This window comes from Rhinolophus ferrumequinum, chromosome 21 (assembly GCF_004115265.2).
Source record: "Rhinolophus ferrumequinum isolate MPI-CBG mRhiFer1 chromosome 21, mRhiFer1_v1.p, whole genome shotgun sequence".
Classification (NCBI taxonomy): Eukaryota; Metazoa; Chordata; class Mammalia; order Chiroptera; family Rhinolophidae; genus Rhinolophus; species Rhinolophus ferrumequinum.
In genome coordinates this window covers 32,652,375-32,670,109 of record NC_046304.1, presented here as the reverse complement: position 1 = coordinate 32,670,109, position 17,735 = coordinate 32,652,375, and the positions used below count along the sequence as shown (strand labels likewise).

Genomic DNA, 17,735 nt, shown 5'->3' with positions numbered 1-17,735 from the left:
CTCTTAAGTTTTACAACATTAAAACGTTTTCATCTCCACTGTCTTCTCTCAATATCAATTTACTATCATTCTGATGTAGCACAAATTTGACTACCAAGAATAACTGAACAAATATGAAACCAACAGCCAGATGACAACGTAGGTTATGCAAAAGGAATTATATTTACTATGCAAAGGGAGAGCTCTTCATCCCTTCAACAAGTCTCCTGGCCACAATTCCTATCCCAGGCTTCTGGGTTTTGTTTTGTTGTTCTGAAATAATGGGAAATGTAGAAAGTCACAGAATGTGAGGGCCACACCCAGCACAGAGTTACTCATTAAAGAGCCTTGATATCTTAGCTCTAATGTTCGGCTTGAGCTCTAACCCCCAGTTACATTCAAGGCTTTGCTCAAGATCTTGATCCTAATAAATCCTTGCTATTCTCAATTTCTGTCAGTTTATATTGCCCTTGAACTTCTATAATAGTGGGTCAGCTACTGGTTATTTTATTGCTCATCATTATTTTAAGAAACACATATATCCATCATAGATATTGATTCATTTACCAAAAACAAAAACAAAGTCCTGAGTTTCTGAGTCTATCAAAAGAAAAACAAAATGGTATATCCAAGTTAGCATAATATACTTACTTACAAGGAATTTTCAGTGACAGAGAGAAATGCTTATACATTAAATTGGAAAAAATGTATACTCTTAATTAAAGAAATAATCAGAGATATATATATATATACAATGTCATTTAACATCAAAAAACTGCAAACAATTTAAATGCTCCAAAATAGGAGATTAAGCAAATTACACTACATTCACACAACAGAATACTATGCAGCAATTAAAAATGGTGTTATAGATGAATATTACCGAGATGGAAAATATTCAAAAATTTCACAAAGAGAATGAGAATTAAAACAGTTTGTACAGTATGATCAATCAAAAAATATATGGCTAGAAAAATTCTGTTAGCACCTATCTGACAATTTTAACAGTGGTTGCCACTGGGTAGTAGGATGAGTGATTTTTGCTTTTCCTTTGCTCTTGTTAGTGTGCATGTGTGTGTGTGTGTGTGTGTATATACACACACTAAAAAAAAAAATTATATATATATATATATATATATATATAGTTTTTTAAGTAGAAAAAGTTATAAAAATCAGAATATAAATCTATATATGAAGCATGGTCTCAAAAAAATTTTAAGTATATAAAGTGACTCAATACAGTAAGTGAAAAATTTTTGCTGTTTATAATACTTTTGTTTCCAAATTTTTAATAGGCATGTGCTACTTTTACAAGGAAAAAAAACAGGTTCTAAACAAACTTGAATTAGTATAACTAGATGAAATTATCTTTCAACTTGAGAGAAAGTTTTAAGAAAAAGAAAACCATTCATACTCTTATGAATGGGGAGCTATCTATTCATTGCCTTGTGTGTAAGATAACTTTGTTGATCTGTCATCTGAAGTGCAGTATTAACTATAGCTAATAGGATTAGCTAAATTGTGCAGCCAACTATCCTCTTCCCTGCATCCCCAATACTGGGCTGATTTCCAATGGGAGGAGAAGACAAAGCAAAGAAATAAGTAGTTCAATTCCCTATCATCTCCTCCTCTCTTAAAATTAAAAGACAAAATTGTTAACTATTTCCTTGACCCGGGAACTGGCACCTAATATAATAGCATCTGATAAAAATTTACTAAGTCATGCAAATTAGCTTGTTTGGAAGTGAGTCAGAAAAACTGACAGTAATATTCCTGGAGTCACAGAAGCCTACAGCAAAGGCAACTAGAAGCCCGGAGTCCCACTCTCTGGTCTGTGCTTTGATGTGTACTCTAAAAAAATAAAAGTGGTATTATGTTGGTTAATCAAACAACCTGGTTAATTCATATTATGTTATCATATACATAAATTTCCACTCTTTGAAGCTTTAAAACATAATACCAGCATGGGCCAGGGAGCTGTGTCCTACACAACCAGACTGAGAAACAACAGCTTGAACCAGAGAGGGGTGGGGGGGAGGTGGAAGAAGGGGAAAAAAGAGTAATAATTTGAGATCAATCTTGCACTTGTCATTCACCTCTCAAATAAAAATCAAGTAGAGATATTATTTCCTCTTCCTCCTTATCATCTCATCCCCAAGGTCTAGTTATTTTTACTTAAGAAAAAAATTACTTAGCAATAAAAGAGTCCACAATATAAACAGTATGGCAAAAGCCCTCTTCCCCAGGTTCATTTGGGGACCTGGGAGTATGAAATAAACCAACCAGGAGTTCCGAACCGAAAGGATTCAGAAAAGGATTGTGACTATGAACCTAAAACAGGAAAAGGACCTCAAGGTTTGGGACTACAAGGAGTGGCGAACTAGGATGTGCTAGAAGGAAACGATGCTTTAAATTTGTCCTAGGCTATCCATCTAACCCGAGATTCACTTATCTGCAACTTATGTCCCTTTTCTACTTTTATCACATGAAAATACTTTACACTCATTCAAATCGCTCACTGTGTGGGCTGTACTTCTGACAGCTGGGGCCCAAGGATAGCGCATGACTGCTGCAGAGGGAAAAGCTCTGAATTTTAGGGGATAGTTTTCAAAAGAGGCATTTCTCCTTGGTCTCCCAGGCAGTTGACATAAGCTTCTAAGATTAGCAGGAAAGCACTAAAATGAGAAGTCTCTGTTACCATGTTTGACTGGGGGTACAATATTCTTATATTGTATCCCCTATGGAAGGAACTATGAAATTCAGTCCCTAACAATGCCTGCAAGTAAAGACAGAACAAAGACAAGTCTACATATTAACCTATTAAAAGATAAAATTATATCACTTTTGTTCAACAGTAAGCTCATAAGATACCATGTGCAAAGCGAGGGAAAATTCTTACTAGGGTCTAAGTGCAAACTGGAAGAATTCATATACGAATTATTCAATATAAAATTACAGGGAAATTGCATACTATTATTTCATATTCAATCAGTGGTTTCTGGAGACTTCCAACTCCTATTTTATTCCAGTCATATGCCAGGTTGTGCTGTTTTGGCTAATAGTCTTGACTACAAATGCTGCTTTATTTATCTGATGACCACTGGTCTATCAATTCTAGTTCCCTGATGTGATTTGGATATCCTCTTCAATGGCTGGTGGGTGCTAAACATGGATGCTTACATGGCTGTCAAGTCTTTCTGACAAATGTACTTATTTTGTAACCCCACTTCCCCCTCAGTCTTTAAGTGACTCTCACGTTGTAGGCTGTGCATGTCACGGGAGAATGTCCACAAAAAGCAGCGACCTGATTTTGGGATCCCAGTGCTATAACTATAAAGGAATGGCAATGCTGTGCATGCTTAAGTTGTTAAAGGAACAGGTGTCAAAGATGGTACACAAAACAGGCAACAAGCATAGGAAAAGATGCTCAACATCACTAATCATCAGAAAAGTGCAAATCAGTATCACAATGATGTATCACCACACTCCCATTAGCATGGTTACTATCAATAACAATAATAATAATAATAATAATAAGCCATAAAATAACAGGTATTGGCGAGATGTGGAGAAATTAGAAATGTGCACTGGTGGTGGGATTGTAAAATGGTGCAACAGCTATGGAAAACAGTAAGTAGTTTGCATATAAAATTAAAAATAGAATTACCATATAATCCAGCTGGCCCCCTTCTGGGTATATAGACATCCATACTAATTGAAAGCAGGATCTTGAAGAGACATTTACACACCTATGTTCATAGCAGCACTATTCATGACAGCTAAAAGGCAGAGGCAACCCAAATGTCCAATAACAGGTGAAATGAATAAACAAAATGTGCGTACATACAATGAAATGAGCAGAAGGACGGAAATCCTGTCACACGCTACATACAACACGGATGAACCTTGAGGACATTATGCTAAGGGAAATACGCCAGTCACAAAAAGATAACTACTACATGATTCCATTTATATGAAGTATCCAAACTAGTCAAATTCATAGAAACACAAAGCAGAGTGGTGGTTACCAGGGCTGGGGGGAGGGACACAGGGGGAGTTGTTGTCTAATGGGTATAGAACTTCAGGTTTGCGAGACACGAAATATCTAGAGGTCTGTTTCACAACAATGTGAAAATTCTAACATTACCAGACTGTACATTTAAAAATGGTTAAGATGGTCAAATTTTTCGGTGTTTTTTACCACACGCAAAAAAGAAAATAGGTGTCATTACTTTCAGCTTCACTTTAGATACCGTGGTGAAAACAATCTGGTCCTTATGCCATTTTCCTACTTGTTTTAGAAATCAGGCTAAAATATAAACCTTTACAAAAATATTTTCAGTTGTTCCATTCATCAAATGCCTCATGTGCTCAGTGCTGTATAGAATACACACGTCATGTGTTATCTGGTGTTGCACTGTAGCTATTTATGTTCTGAAAGACTATAAAGTATGTCTACAACTATAGAAAATAAATTGTCCTATTAAGGACAACTTAGAAATGCCTTATGTTTTCTAAGTAGCCTGCCTGACTCCATCTGAAGTAAGCTAAATAAAGGGGCAAGCAACTCTGCTACATAAGTTTGTCTTTTAGATTCAAAGACTTTAGCCCTAATGAAAGTAAAGACAAAATTACAAAAGGTAATAAACTAGTCCCGTGGGTCCCACTATAACACATTACCTTATATTTTAAATTCTATGTTGACTTTTTTCTCCCCAAATAAAAGTTAAATGTCTAAAGCAGCGGTTCTTAACCTCTTTTGATTTACAACTCTGTAGCATAACAGAACCATAAAATTCTGTATGTAGATGTATTTTGTGGAGTTTCATAACTTCAATTTATTCCTAGAGGAGTCTATGACCCAAAGAAACAGAGAGCCATAACTCTAGACACAGCTAGCTTAAATAAATCTAGATATAAATTATGATGCAGGTTCACGAAAATTCATATTATTAAAGGAAAGGTATGAATGTCCGAACCCTGTGGATATTTCTGAAGAAAGAGGACACTGTTTCACTGTCACAGACCTGCCTGTTGAAGGGCTTCCACCAACCCAGGTTAACCCTGACCTAGTGGGTAGGAGATGTCTCATTTATCTTTATGTACTAAGCGCCCCGCTCATCAAGACTGACATGAAGTAGGTTCTCAACAGATGTTTGCTGAGTGAAGCTGAGTGGTGCCCTGATTGGGGCTGAAGAAATCTGTTCAACTAGGGAGGCAGAAATGGCGAAATGACACACTGGGCTGTATCTAGGATTCATCTAAGTTATATACATCGTCCTAGGAAGATATTTGTGCAAAGCATACTAGTTTTCTTACCTAGAGCTATATAAATGTAAACAGACTGAATTTCTATATGATTCACTATATTTTCTCTCCCTTATCTCAAAAGGCTGACTTTAGAGGAGGAGTCAATTATAGATTACAGTAAAGCCCTGACAACCACTGTAAATACTTTTCTTTTGTATTTCAGTGAATAACATCAGTAGTCTTCCAAACTGAGCACTTGGTGTCTTGAAAATATCAGTTGAGGAGTAACCAACAGTTAAACACTTTCGTTTACTCTGTGAAAACGTTCTGCAACACCATTCTCATCTCCTGTTCTACAGCCTTCACAGGTTCAGAACTACTGCTGACCTGGTAAGAGGGAAAGATTGTCAAGAGAAAACTATCATGTATTTACTAAATATTAGCGTAGTTCTAGTATCTTTGCCTTGTACTATCTCCCGGGATGACAAGATCCATTTTTCTATTATCTAAAATGTTACGATGAGGGTGTGTGGGGGGGTTTTGTTTTATTTTGACTTAAAATCATCTCCTCTAAGCCTCTAGTTTAAGCAATTATAAGGCTCTGAAGTCACTACGTGGATCTGCTGTAGGTAAGATCCACTGATGGATACCAAAAAACTGAAAGTTTGAGGAGAAACAAGATATTTGCACAGTCCCAAGGTATATGTACCAAGATATTAATTATAAATGGGAAAACAGTAACTGCACAATGGAGAAATCCCACACACACGCCAGCAGAACCAAGGGGTCAAGGTTAGAGGCATACTGCTTCTGCAGCATTCTTGCCAAAAGTCTGTAACCTCAATCTAACCATGAGAAATCATTAGAAAAACCCAGATTGAGAGAGATTCTACAATATAACTCACTAGTACTCTTCAAACCTCAAGGTCATGAAAGACAAGGAACTGTTACACACTGGAAGAGACAGAGGAAACGTAACTCACTTCACTGTGGGGGCCTGGATTGGGTCCTGGAACATAAAAAGGACAGGAATGGGGAAACTGACAAAATCCAAATTTAAATCTACACTCTAGCAGCTAATGGTAAGTACTGTCCTGTGGAGTTTCAGAACAAGCCCCACCAAGACGTGCTTCTGTAGTATGTGGATTGTTTTGAGCTACAGGCAATTTTACCTTCAGGCTCAAGAGAAACTTCTTCCCCTACCTTAACTACCTAGAAGGCCTTAGGAGACTTGCCCGTAAGGGATTATTAGAGATAATCTATAGGGTAGGACCAACTTCCATTTACTAAGCAGTGCTCTTATCATCCTGCAATGACCCCTGCAGTTCCCCAAGGCACCTCACTGCATCCCTAGCTCACATGTCTTATGTTCCCATGTTCCCTCTCAAACTGTGAACCTCTTGTGGCATGTGGGGTCTCTGACTCTGGTATGTGGGCTTCCTATACATATGTATGTATTAAATTTAGTTGTATACTCTTGCTAATTTGTCTCGTGTCAATTTGATTATTAGACCAGCCAGAAGAACCTTAGGGTAGAGGCAAGTCTGTGCCTCCCCTCAGTGCCCATGTTCATTTCTTAGTTGGGATAACTGCACAATGGTTAGTTAACTATGGTGGACACTGGGTGATAGATAGACGAGAATTCTGGACTACTTTTGCTATTTTTCTTTAAGTCTAAAATATTTCAAAGTAAAAAGTTAAAAAACAGAGCTTTAACTCAGTTTGAGAATTTAAAATTACACATGCATTTTATAACAGGAATCTTCAATCACAGAAGACACAGGCATATGATTCAACTACTATAAAGAGTCAAGTTTGGGAAAAACTAAAGAAATAGGAACAATTTAAGAACTTAACCACAAATGGAGGAAGTGGAAAATTCTTCTGAACAAGAATGCCGGCTCTGTGCCAACATTTCCTGTTCTGTATGCCAAGCACATCCTCTGAAGAATGCAGCACCCATCGACCACTGGCTTCACATACCAACATTGCTAACAAGAGCTTCGCACAGCAGCTCTGCCAAAGCATTTTAGGTCATATGGTTTTAACAGAACTCTAAGTAGGTATCAATCCAATTGCTTTTTAGTTAAAATAATTTTTCTCAGTTCTAAAAGTCACATTCTGCCAACAACTAACAACTTAGAAGATTCTTCAAAGGAAAAAAATACTTTTTTGGAGTATATACACGTATGCAAATACGCACACACGTGTCTTTGGGCATGTGCAGGAGCATGTATACGTACAGGTATAAATACATATATGTGTGTATGTGAAACTGGATGGAATCTGTGAAATCATTGCCAAACTGATACCAACCAAGGTGTAGAAAATAGCATGAAAAAGTTTTATGTGTAGGATATAAAAAAAGATATTTAAAACACTTCATTCTCTCTCTTTCCATATTTGGGCATAAGGGAGGGATATGTGAACTCTAAACTTAACAAAGCAATAAAGAATTTATACAACATTGCCAGTAAGGTGTCTTGGCAATATCTATTAAAATCTTAAATACATGGTTTGATCCAGCAATCCCACCTATGGGAATTAGAAATGCAAGTACAAAATTATGTACACGGTTATCCACTGCAGTATTGTGAGTAATAGCAAAAGACTAGGAAAAACTGGGGTGTCCCATCAACACAGTACACTTTTCATTGCAGCTGGGATATATGATACCTTTCCCCACTGCCTTTCCCCTACGATTCTGATGCATCATCTTCCTTCACACCCTTGTTTGAAATTTCTACCCATTGGACTCTTCTTCTAAGTCTACAAACAACCCAGTCTCTCCCATCTTAAAGAGTACTTTTCCCTCTACCCTGCCAACTCAGGTTATCCTTTTTCTCTCCTCCCACTACAACACCTTTCTCGAGTAATCTATACTTTCTATTTCCTTCTTTCATGATTCACATTCCCTTTCATTATTAGCCCTGCAACTCAAACTGCTCAAACCTACACCTACAAATTCAGTCCTCATCCAACTTGACTTCCCCACACCAGCTGACCCTGCTGACTCCTTCCATTCTAAAACGACTGTCCCCTGACTGCCACGCTGCAGTCTCCGGTAGTCTCTCTTCTCTGCCACTACAATGCCTTCCTTCCCTGCCAGTCCCCATCTCTCCCTGTGTATCTTTTGCTTCTCCATCCCAGACTGCCCCACGCTCACCCATGCTGCTGCTGCAGGAGGAAGCATCAGGCTTCCCCACCTGGTCAGACTCTGACACCCTAAGCCTGGTGCCTTTCCTTGAGGAGAGCCTCATCACCCTGTTCAGGATCTGAGCCCCCCAGGCCAGGCTGTCCCTTTGCAGGGATGTCCTTCACATCGGTGGGGCCCTGACTGTCTACAACAGGCTCTCCCCACATGGACACCCTCCTGACCTTGCTTGGGTTGTGATACTTTCCTCACCCTGCGCACACTTACCTTGCTCTGCCCTACCTAGGACTGAAATGTGCAGAAAGAAAAGAGGGTGGACAGTTAATGCAGTACTACACCATCTTAATAATTAGAGCTTTACAGGAAGTCACGATATCTAGGAGGGCAAGTTCTTGTTCTTATTGTTCTTCTTCAGGACTGTCATAGGTTATTCTTGGCCTTTGTTCTCCAATTCCTTCTTTATTTGCAGCTTGTTCATGAATGTAATTCAGTTGGATAAACAACCTTATCTTTTTTTTAAGAACCTTATTTTTGCCATCCTGGCCTTTGCACTTTTATAATACATTTTTAACAGAAAAAGTTTTGCTTCTTTATTAACATAAGAAGTTACTTTTTACCAATTTCACTAGAAGCCCCCTGCAAAAACATTCTGTTAAGGTAATATAAACCTCCTCTGCTTTTTGCCTTGAGCTGATCTCTAAATTAGACTGAAGACCATCAACGCGGTGTCAAGGAAGTCTTTATGTGAGCTGTGCATTTAGAATGGCCTTGAAAGAGGGTACTCCTACTGGTGGTAACCTAAGCAGGACACAAATACGGAGTGAGAGAACTATCAAAGAAGTACCTGGATGCAGAGATCTGGAGTTCAGGGAAGAGGTCACGGTCAGAGATTCAAATTTGTGAACATCGATGTGTGGATGGCAGTTATAGACGCGGAACTTGAGCGGCCCAGATTAAGTAGAGAGGAGGATTGAACTTTAAGCTCTGGGGAACTCAAACATTTAGAGGTCCAAAACCAGCGATGGAGAAGGAGCAGCAAAGCAAAGCAGTGGGATGGAGGGAAGGAGGAAGAAGGGGTGGGGGAGGAGGAGAGGGGAAGAAAGAGGGAGGGGGGGGGGAGAGAGAGAGAGAGAGAGAGAGAGAGAGAGAGAGAGAGAGAGAGAGAGAGAGAGAGAGAGGTGTGTCCTGGGAGCAAAGTAAAACAAAACATTTCAAGAAGCAGAAAGAATTCAAATGTGTCAAATGCTGCTACAAGGTAGGGTGAGAGATTTTCCTACTAGATTTGGAAAGATGGATGTTTTTGGTAATCCTGAGAAAAGCGATGTCGGTGTAGTAGGTAGGACTGAAAGTCTCAGGAGTGGGATGAAGAGAAAACAATTGTCCCTCAAACACCCAAGTTTCCCCGACCTCAGCACCTTTACAGATGCTGCGATCATCCTGAAACACATTCCTCTGGACACATGCACGTCCCTCATGTCAAGGTCAGACCCTCCCCTCCAAGAGGCCTACAATAAGCACCCTCCCTACTAATTACTCTCTATCCACTTACCTTGCTTTCTTTTAATAGTACATAACAATACTTGAAATTCTATTATTTCATTTACTTGTTTACCTATTTGTTGATCCCAACAGGAATATGACAAATGAAGGAATAATTATGTACAAACACTTCTTTTTAAGGATAACTTGTACATTTTTCTAGGTGCTTCATTGTTGGCAGATTTTCCAATACCTGAAGGTATAATCTTATTGACTACAACTCTCTTACAGTGAAAAATTTGCAATATAACAACAAAGAAGGTCCACAACTTTACAATCACTGGCAAATCCCCTTTACGGCCATTCTTCTGCCACAAAGTTTCCTAAAGCTATTTCCTTGGTTATAACCCATCATGCGGTTTTCTCACAGAACATTTTTACCTTAACCTTACTTCACAGAAATTTTGTACTAGTAAAATTAATAGATTCTAATTCTCACCTTCAATTCCTTTATAATGAAGGCAAAGCATGCCCTCAATATAGCTAGGTCATCTCCAAAGTTCTCAGAAAAATGCAAGTTGCAGAACATATGAAATTAGAAATAGTCTAGTCCAGTTTCTGTTATGCATGGAAACCAAGACTAACTAAATGGGTACATTGTGAACTAAAAACCCCTGACTCTCAGCCTTTTGCCAAGTTAGAGAAAGACTTCTGGTTAATGACAAGGGCTCAGGTAAATTATATAACGTCCTAATTATTAGACACACTCGACAAACTGGACTTTTGCCCTTTTGAAATGTATCACTTTAGCCGTTCCTGGAAATCCGTATCTGTTGAGCCTTTAACTCACTTAGTGGCTCCATGTCCAGAGTAGAATGAGACAGGATTTTATTTTAGAAACTCTCTGGGGAGTACTTGCATTAATATCTCTGGGAGGAGGACACACACCCAACAAACCACCTATGTCTAAGTCCATATTAATAATCTGTTAATCAGTTTATAACTTGCCAGTAAAATTCTGCCACAGCACGTCACTGGATTAAATAAAAAGAGAATTATAAGAATCTTCTCTTAAGGTGGATAGTAATTAAAATACTGTTACCATATGTAACTAAAAGTATCCCTCCTTATGTAACTAAAAGTATCCTTATGGTAGTATCCCTACCATATGTAACTAAAAGTATCCCCTTGATGTACTAAAAGTATCCCTCCTACTCAATTTTTTTTAGGAAAGGGACAAGGCAAGTAGGCGACTGAGAGATGGGTCTGTTGGAAGATCTATGAAATCCACAGGCAGTGTGGCCGTGGGAGTAAAGAATGAGAGCTCCCCAGGGTTATGACTGTGAACTGACACTGAGAAGCTGCATGATTAGCTTCTAATAGATTGAGCAAAAAAGAGAAGGGAAAAAAAGTGAGGTCAGTCTTACTGTTAAAAACACTTTTCAGGCAGAGAAAAGCTATCAAATATTTATTGACTGCTTACTGTTTTGAGCACATTTCAAAGGTCAATGGAATGATTCTAAATGCTTCCACCTTCCAGAGCTGAGAAATAGACCATTTATTTATATTTTCCTAAAACAGCCTAATAACTAAAACAAACAATTCATTCAACAAACATGTTCTGAGTAGCCATTACGGGCTAGGAACTTTGCCAAGTGCTAGGGATACAGCAGCAAATAAACTGCATGGATTTCATGTTCTTAGTAGAGAAAACCAGACAAAGTCAATAAATGAATGAGCATTTCAGAAATATCCCACAAGCCATCTTCAAGTACTTAGACCACAATAAGTACTTTGGAGAAAAAACAAGGAAAGTAAGATGTAAGTGATTCATTTTTATTCATTATAGGTAGCTTGTTTGTTTTACGACAGTAGATTTTATAATTTAGTAAGGTTCGTTTATAAATAATATTCCCTTTATAAGCATTCTACTTTATAAGACATAGACCCTATCTCCATTCCTACAGTATATTATTTATATATTATACTATATTTACACCATATACCATATTTATAACTTATTTTATGACAAATTCTTGGTCAAGAGTGTATCTATAATGAATTAACATCAGGCCTTTTTAGCTAAACACAATGTTACTTTTGGATGTTGCTTTATGAAGGGTTTTGAGGAAGGAAGGTTTTTTTGTTTTGTGTTTTGAAAAGTGAAGTCCCACTGAATTGTGAAGCTTCCAACAGTGAACCAAGGAATTCAGGTGGCAATGATTTTCAATTCTAAAAAAAATTAGGCTCACTTGTCATCCCACACTAAATTCATATAATGTAGCCTAGACCAAATAGAAACTTTTGTCAGTAGTGCCCTTAGTATACTAATTAAGATGTAACAACGCTTGTTTTTGTTTTCCTATAACTTGAAAAAGAATAGTAAAAAACTAAAACTCTTTGGGAAGAGCTCATTACCAATTAAAAAAAAAAAAGAAAGCTTTACAAATTAAAATGTATACAAACTATTTCATTATTATGTTTGTTTATTATGTTCTAGCAGTCTAGTCTTTTAATTTAGAGAGAAAAACTTATGAAAAGTAAATTGAAGATTTCAGCAGAAGAAAGCTTACCTTCAGGCTGGTATGAGAACGTGGTTGACTTAATTCCTGAAATTTCCATTGCTCTGATCCAGGGGTCTCTCCACCTTTCTGAGTATCAGGTGTAAGCAATCCGTCTCCAGCAGGTAATGGAAAAATCCCTAGTGATATAGGGCGTTCTTTTCTATTTGGAGAGGGGAGAAAAAAATTAAGCATTCGTTATTTTTAATTCTGTTCATCATGACTATAAGCAATAAGCCTGGGCTGTCACTGCCTTAGAATCATTACTCTTAAATAATATTGTCTGCCTATCTGAACAAGTAGACTTACCAAAAAGAAAAAATAGGGCCTCAGAAATTTAAATTAGCTCAAAGAAATCGACTAAGAAAAGTAGTAAGAAATGGTCTAGGAAATCTCACAAGTCACTGAGGAGCTCCTTGCCCAGGAAGCAGTCTGTGGACTGCTTTCACAGTGAGAACTGCTAAATTTTCACTCATACTTAGGTTAGCCCTAGGGGAACTTGCAACGCCTCTTTTGGAAGTGACCACAGCCCCTGCTTCTAGACTTCCTCACACTAATCCCTAGATGTTTACCCAACCTTCTTCAGGATATGCCTTTTCTGCCTAAAGGAGTATCCACATTGATAGGATCTAAATCAGGGCTACTGATTAAATGGTACAAAAGAGCTCAAGAGTTTTATCCCCGAAATCAGGAACCCATGTATGAGTTCCTTTTAATCACAGTACATAAGAGAAAAACCATTGTCAGTTTTTCCAAACAAGGAAGACAAAAAACTCTATGCAAAACTGTAGTTTCCAATGCTTTGTGGGAAATTTCAAACAAGAGTTATCATTTTAATAATAATAGAATTGCAACAAGAAACATCCTTTGTTGACGCATAGAAGATTCTAAATCAAAGGGATTTTAGAGAGTGGAAACAAGCTTACTAACAGGTCAGCCTGGGTCATTAGCTCATAAGTGTGGAAACTGGAAAGAAATGAGACACTAAAGGTCTGGGCCCTCCTGGAACTTGTACCTTGTAACTCTACTGATAAGAATGTAAGACTAGAAACACTGAGGTTATAAATAAAAGTGGGAAAATATTCAGTTTTGTTAAATAAGTCTTTCATTCTGTACACTCATTTTTATGCCAAGAATTTAAGCTACTTTTAAATGTGTCCTCACTTAACACAAAGGGTATGCTCTTCCATTCCTAATGACAATCAGAAAGGATTAGTATTATAAAACTGTCAGAACACTTTCTTAAAGATGAGGTGAAGCAAAAAAAGGGTTGGCAGACTGCATTTTATCAAAGTTGTATGCACAAGAAAATAGAACAGGATTTTTCGCTCTCAGAGTTAATTATTCATCTCTTCTTCACACCTGGAGTACTTGTCCTATTTGATTTGAATGCAGGTAGGCAGCACAATTAAAGACTGGATTTTAATACCTAATCTGAGTTTATGACTATGAGCTGCCAAAACAACCAAAGGATAAAAATTAAAGTAACTAGTCAACTATTCTGTTTACACCAATTATTCCCAAATGCTGATTCAGCAATAGTTTTTATAAGTCCATGGCAAAAAGAGGTATTATTTATGATATGCTGATTAGATAATACAGTATGTATTGTACACATATACATTTCCATATATCATATAACCGGCTCTTTCTTGAGAATGACCCTTTTCTGTATCTTCTCTGCTTTGGTTTTAAATGCCCTTTTTTCATCAAATGACAGTGACAGTGATTGCAGGGGAATTTTTTTAATGTCCATAATTGGCAAAATAAAAAGTTGTTGACCTGATGTTTATCTCTCAATTTGAGGGGAACATATTTTGGGAACTGAAAATCTAAGGGTTTAAGAGCTGCTAGATGACATACTTATTTTTTAACATATCTGAATGACTTAAGCAAAAAAGTGACTGGGAATTTAATGGATCGAGTTTAATGGAAAACTCTCTAACCCCAAATGCAAAGAGAACCAGGAAGATAACACAGATTTCATATGAATCGTCATGCTGATAACAGAAATCAAAATACAGGCCAGTCATTAGAATTATCTTCTTATATCAATGACGACATATTCATTTTCACACATATCAAATACTGAAAAAGTGTAAAACTATTGGGAAAGGAATCTGTAAATCTATAATCCAAATTACAAGTAGAATGCACGCTTCTTTGTATGGCTTTTATTAATCATTCAGAAGCTGCTCTATAGGGAGGGAACTTTTCTTTAGAGAGTAGTTAGTAGCCATCTGTCAGGAGGGCCAATGACACAATGGCTCCAAATCTAGACAAATAATCTTACTACATATATCTCTTCTCTCCTCATTTTACTGATAAATTACATAAGAGTTAGGAGGAAGGAGAAGAACATGTAATTATGCAAGCCAGTTAGAATCCTACTTGTGAAAAAGTAGGACATTTTCAAAAGGTGAATGTTAGTCTTGTACTATGCAGGTATGCATGTTTGGTACTCTATGTATTAAATGCTTCAATAAAACTCACAGAAGGAACCACAGAATGGGACACATGTGGAAAAATTATCAAGTAGCAGGTTTAAACCTCAGGTGTTTCAATATGCTATTACTGTCTAGAAACAAAGCTATCATCAAATATCAGAACCCTTGTTACATTCTTTTGTAAACTGCCTTAGTTCTATGTATCCATTTTTTAATTGGTTATCTAAATGTATCTTACATGTATAAATAATTTCACAAATATGTTTGGCTACATTCACATTGAAAATACATAATCATTAATAAAATCTCATATATAGTGTGTATATATATATATATATATATATATATATATATATATAAAAAGACAGGGCAGTAAAAAAAAGGTTACATTTGTTCAAAACCATGTGGCACTAAAATGGGTGATTTACATGATCTCATTAATCCTCATAAGGAAATAGGGATTATTTTCCCAGTGTTCAGATTACGAAAAGAGGCTCAGAGACTTTAACTAGCAATCAGCAGAGATGGGAGGCAAAATCAGACAGACCGGTTTGACTTGAGGCCCATGTACTTTCCTTGGAACTACCTACTTCTCAACAATTCAATCTTACTACTGAGACAATGACATTTTTATTCAATAAGAGTAACAGCAATGTTTGTGTCAAGGAACTTTTTAAATTTAATCATAAATTATATCATCAATAAAATAGCTGGAGCTAAAATAGTTCTGCTAAAAAGGGGTACATATAAGTAATCTACCGTGTTTCCCCGAAAATAAGACCTAGCCGGACCATCAGCTCTAATGCGTCTTTTGGAGCAAAAATTAATATAAGACCAGGTCTTATAAGACCGGGTATATAATAAATACAATATAATAATATAATATAATATTATAATATTATATAATATAATATAACATAATATATACTGGGTCTTATATTAAGTTTTGCTCCAAAAGACACATTAGAGCTGATGGTCCAGCTAGGTCTTATTTTCGGGAAACACGGTATGAAAACTATTTACTTGTTTAATTTGCTGTGGACCTTGTAACTGATTAAATACAAAATAATCACCTCACATGATTTTTAAAACCACCCAATGGGATAAGAACCTCAGATGAGGAAACTCAGGCACAGCGAAAGTAAGCAAGTTGCCAAAGGTCCTATAGCTCACTTGTGGTAGAGCATGTGTGCCCAACCAGCCCAACTCCAAAGCCTGCTACCCAGTGCCCAGCACGGCAAGGCACAGCATGGCACTGCCTTCTCAGATGGAACTGAAACCTAAGACAGCCCTTTAAAATTAGTCTTATTTTCATATTCTACATATTAAGGTATTTTTAATTTCTTAAACGCCTATATATACATATACATACATACAAATCTTTTATGTGCTGAAATATATACAAACAATAAAATTAAGGAAAAAAATAAATAAGCATTTAGTTTTAGACCTTAAAATTTAATTTCTAGGCATTGAACTAATGTTGAACATGAACTGACCTATGAATTAAAAAGAACACATTGAGGGAATTTACTATTTTCATTCATTTTATTTATCTAAATCCCATATGGGAATTGAATATTTTAGGTAAAAATTTAAATAATAAAAGCTATCCACTATGAACCTTCATTTAAAACCATACGCAAAGCAGAAAAGGGACCAACAGATAGTTTTAGTTTGGTAAGTTAGAAAACAAAATAAATCGAAACCTTATACCTCTAAAATGTACAAGATAGTTCTTATAGGGTACAAGTAAAATGAAAAGCAGAGAAGCTACAGAGATTAATGACTATCCCCACAAGCAGGCATGAATATCCGTCACCCAAGTCTACAAAGAAAGGGCAACATCTGACAAAACAATAGTGAATAGGCTTTGTAAAGCTTTCACAACTTTGATGTGTGAATGATGGGGGTGGGGGAGGAAATGCATTCCTTGCCCTAAAAGGTTTAAATCCTTCCACTCTATATTTTGTTTTAGGATGAAAATATTTAAATTGTCAGTTCCCATGAGCTGCTATCAAAAATTGCAAAAATGATGCCTAAATCTCCATCAATCAAAAGACAACTGGAACAAAATTACCGGCCTACGTCTAATCGAATGCAAGTCCCAGCATAAAAGATATTTGCCCCTAAATACTCAGAGGCTAAATCAGAGGTTGTATCAACTTGGACGGTGCTCCACTCTGATCTCTCTTCCCACTTTGAACACTCTGCTTCAAACAAGACCACACTGACCTTGTACTTATGTATAAGTACAATACGAAAATCCTTTTCCTAAGTCCGTGGTTTCCAAACACAAAGCTGCATCCCTAAGTGATAGCCAATAAATGACTATAAAAATAGAAATCCTAGCTTCAGGCCATTTTCCATTGTTTCAATCTGCAACAGAAATGGTTACAAAGCAGAGCCAGGAAGCTAAAAACTGAGAAAAGCCAACTAAAGGGGGATTCTAAGAGAGACGGGAGTACCTGAGTATCCTTGGTAGATTCTGCGTCAGAGCTGGCACACCGGTAGAAATAGAAAAGTGCACAAGCAGCAAAACAGAGAGCGATACTAAGATAGCAGAATTAATGACCACCGCCCCGCCAACAAAGCCAAACACAAACAGCAGCATGCATCCAGGACTCATGGCGCTGTGCTGGCATGGTGAAATGCCCGAACCAGGAGGCCTACACGGGGGCCAAAGGGGTATCTCTGTAGTGAGGATCTGTCATTCAGCTGCTGCCACAAAAACAATGCCATCAGCAGCAGCTTTCCACTTCATCCTGCAGCAGCTCCGAAGCGATGACGTCATCCCGTTCTCCCCACCTCATAACCATAGAGCGGCGGCCCCTAGCATTTGTGCAGCAATCCTGAGCGACAGCC

General features: G+C 37.3%; 1 protein-coding gene across 20 annotated transcripts in view; it reads right to left on the bottom strand.

The window, feature by feature from the left end:
* SPAG9 (sperm associated antigen 9) overlaps nt 1-17,735 on the bottom strand; it is a 108,944-nt gene that overhangs the window by 47,401 nt on the left and 43,808 nt on the right. For 13 of the 20 annotated variants that reach the window (XM_033089469.1, XM_033089470.1, XM_033089473.1 and 10 more), the window contains one exon: nt 12,436-12,586. In XM_033089469.1, coding sequence (XP_032945360.1) covers nt 12,436-12,586 — 151 coding nt within the window. Of the gene's footprint in view, nt 1-12,435; nt 12,587-17,338; nt 17,716-17,735 lie in introns of those variants that run through there. The other 7 variants (XM_033089476.1, XM_033089477.1, XM_033089481.1 and 4 more) reach the window with 3 other exon arrangements.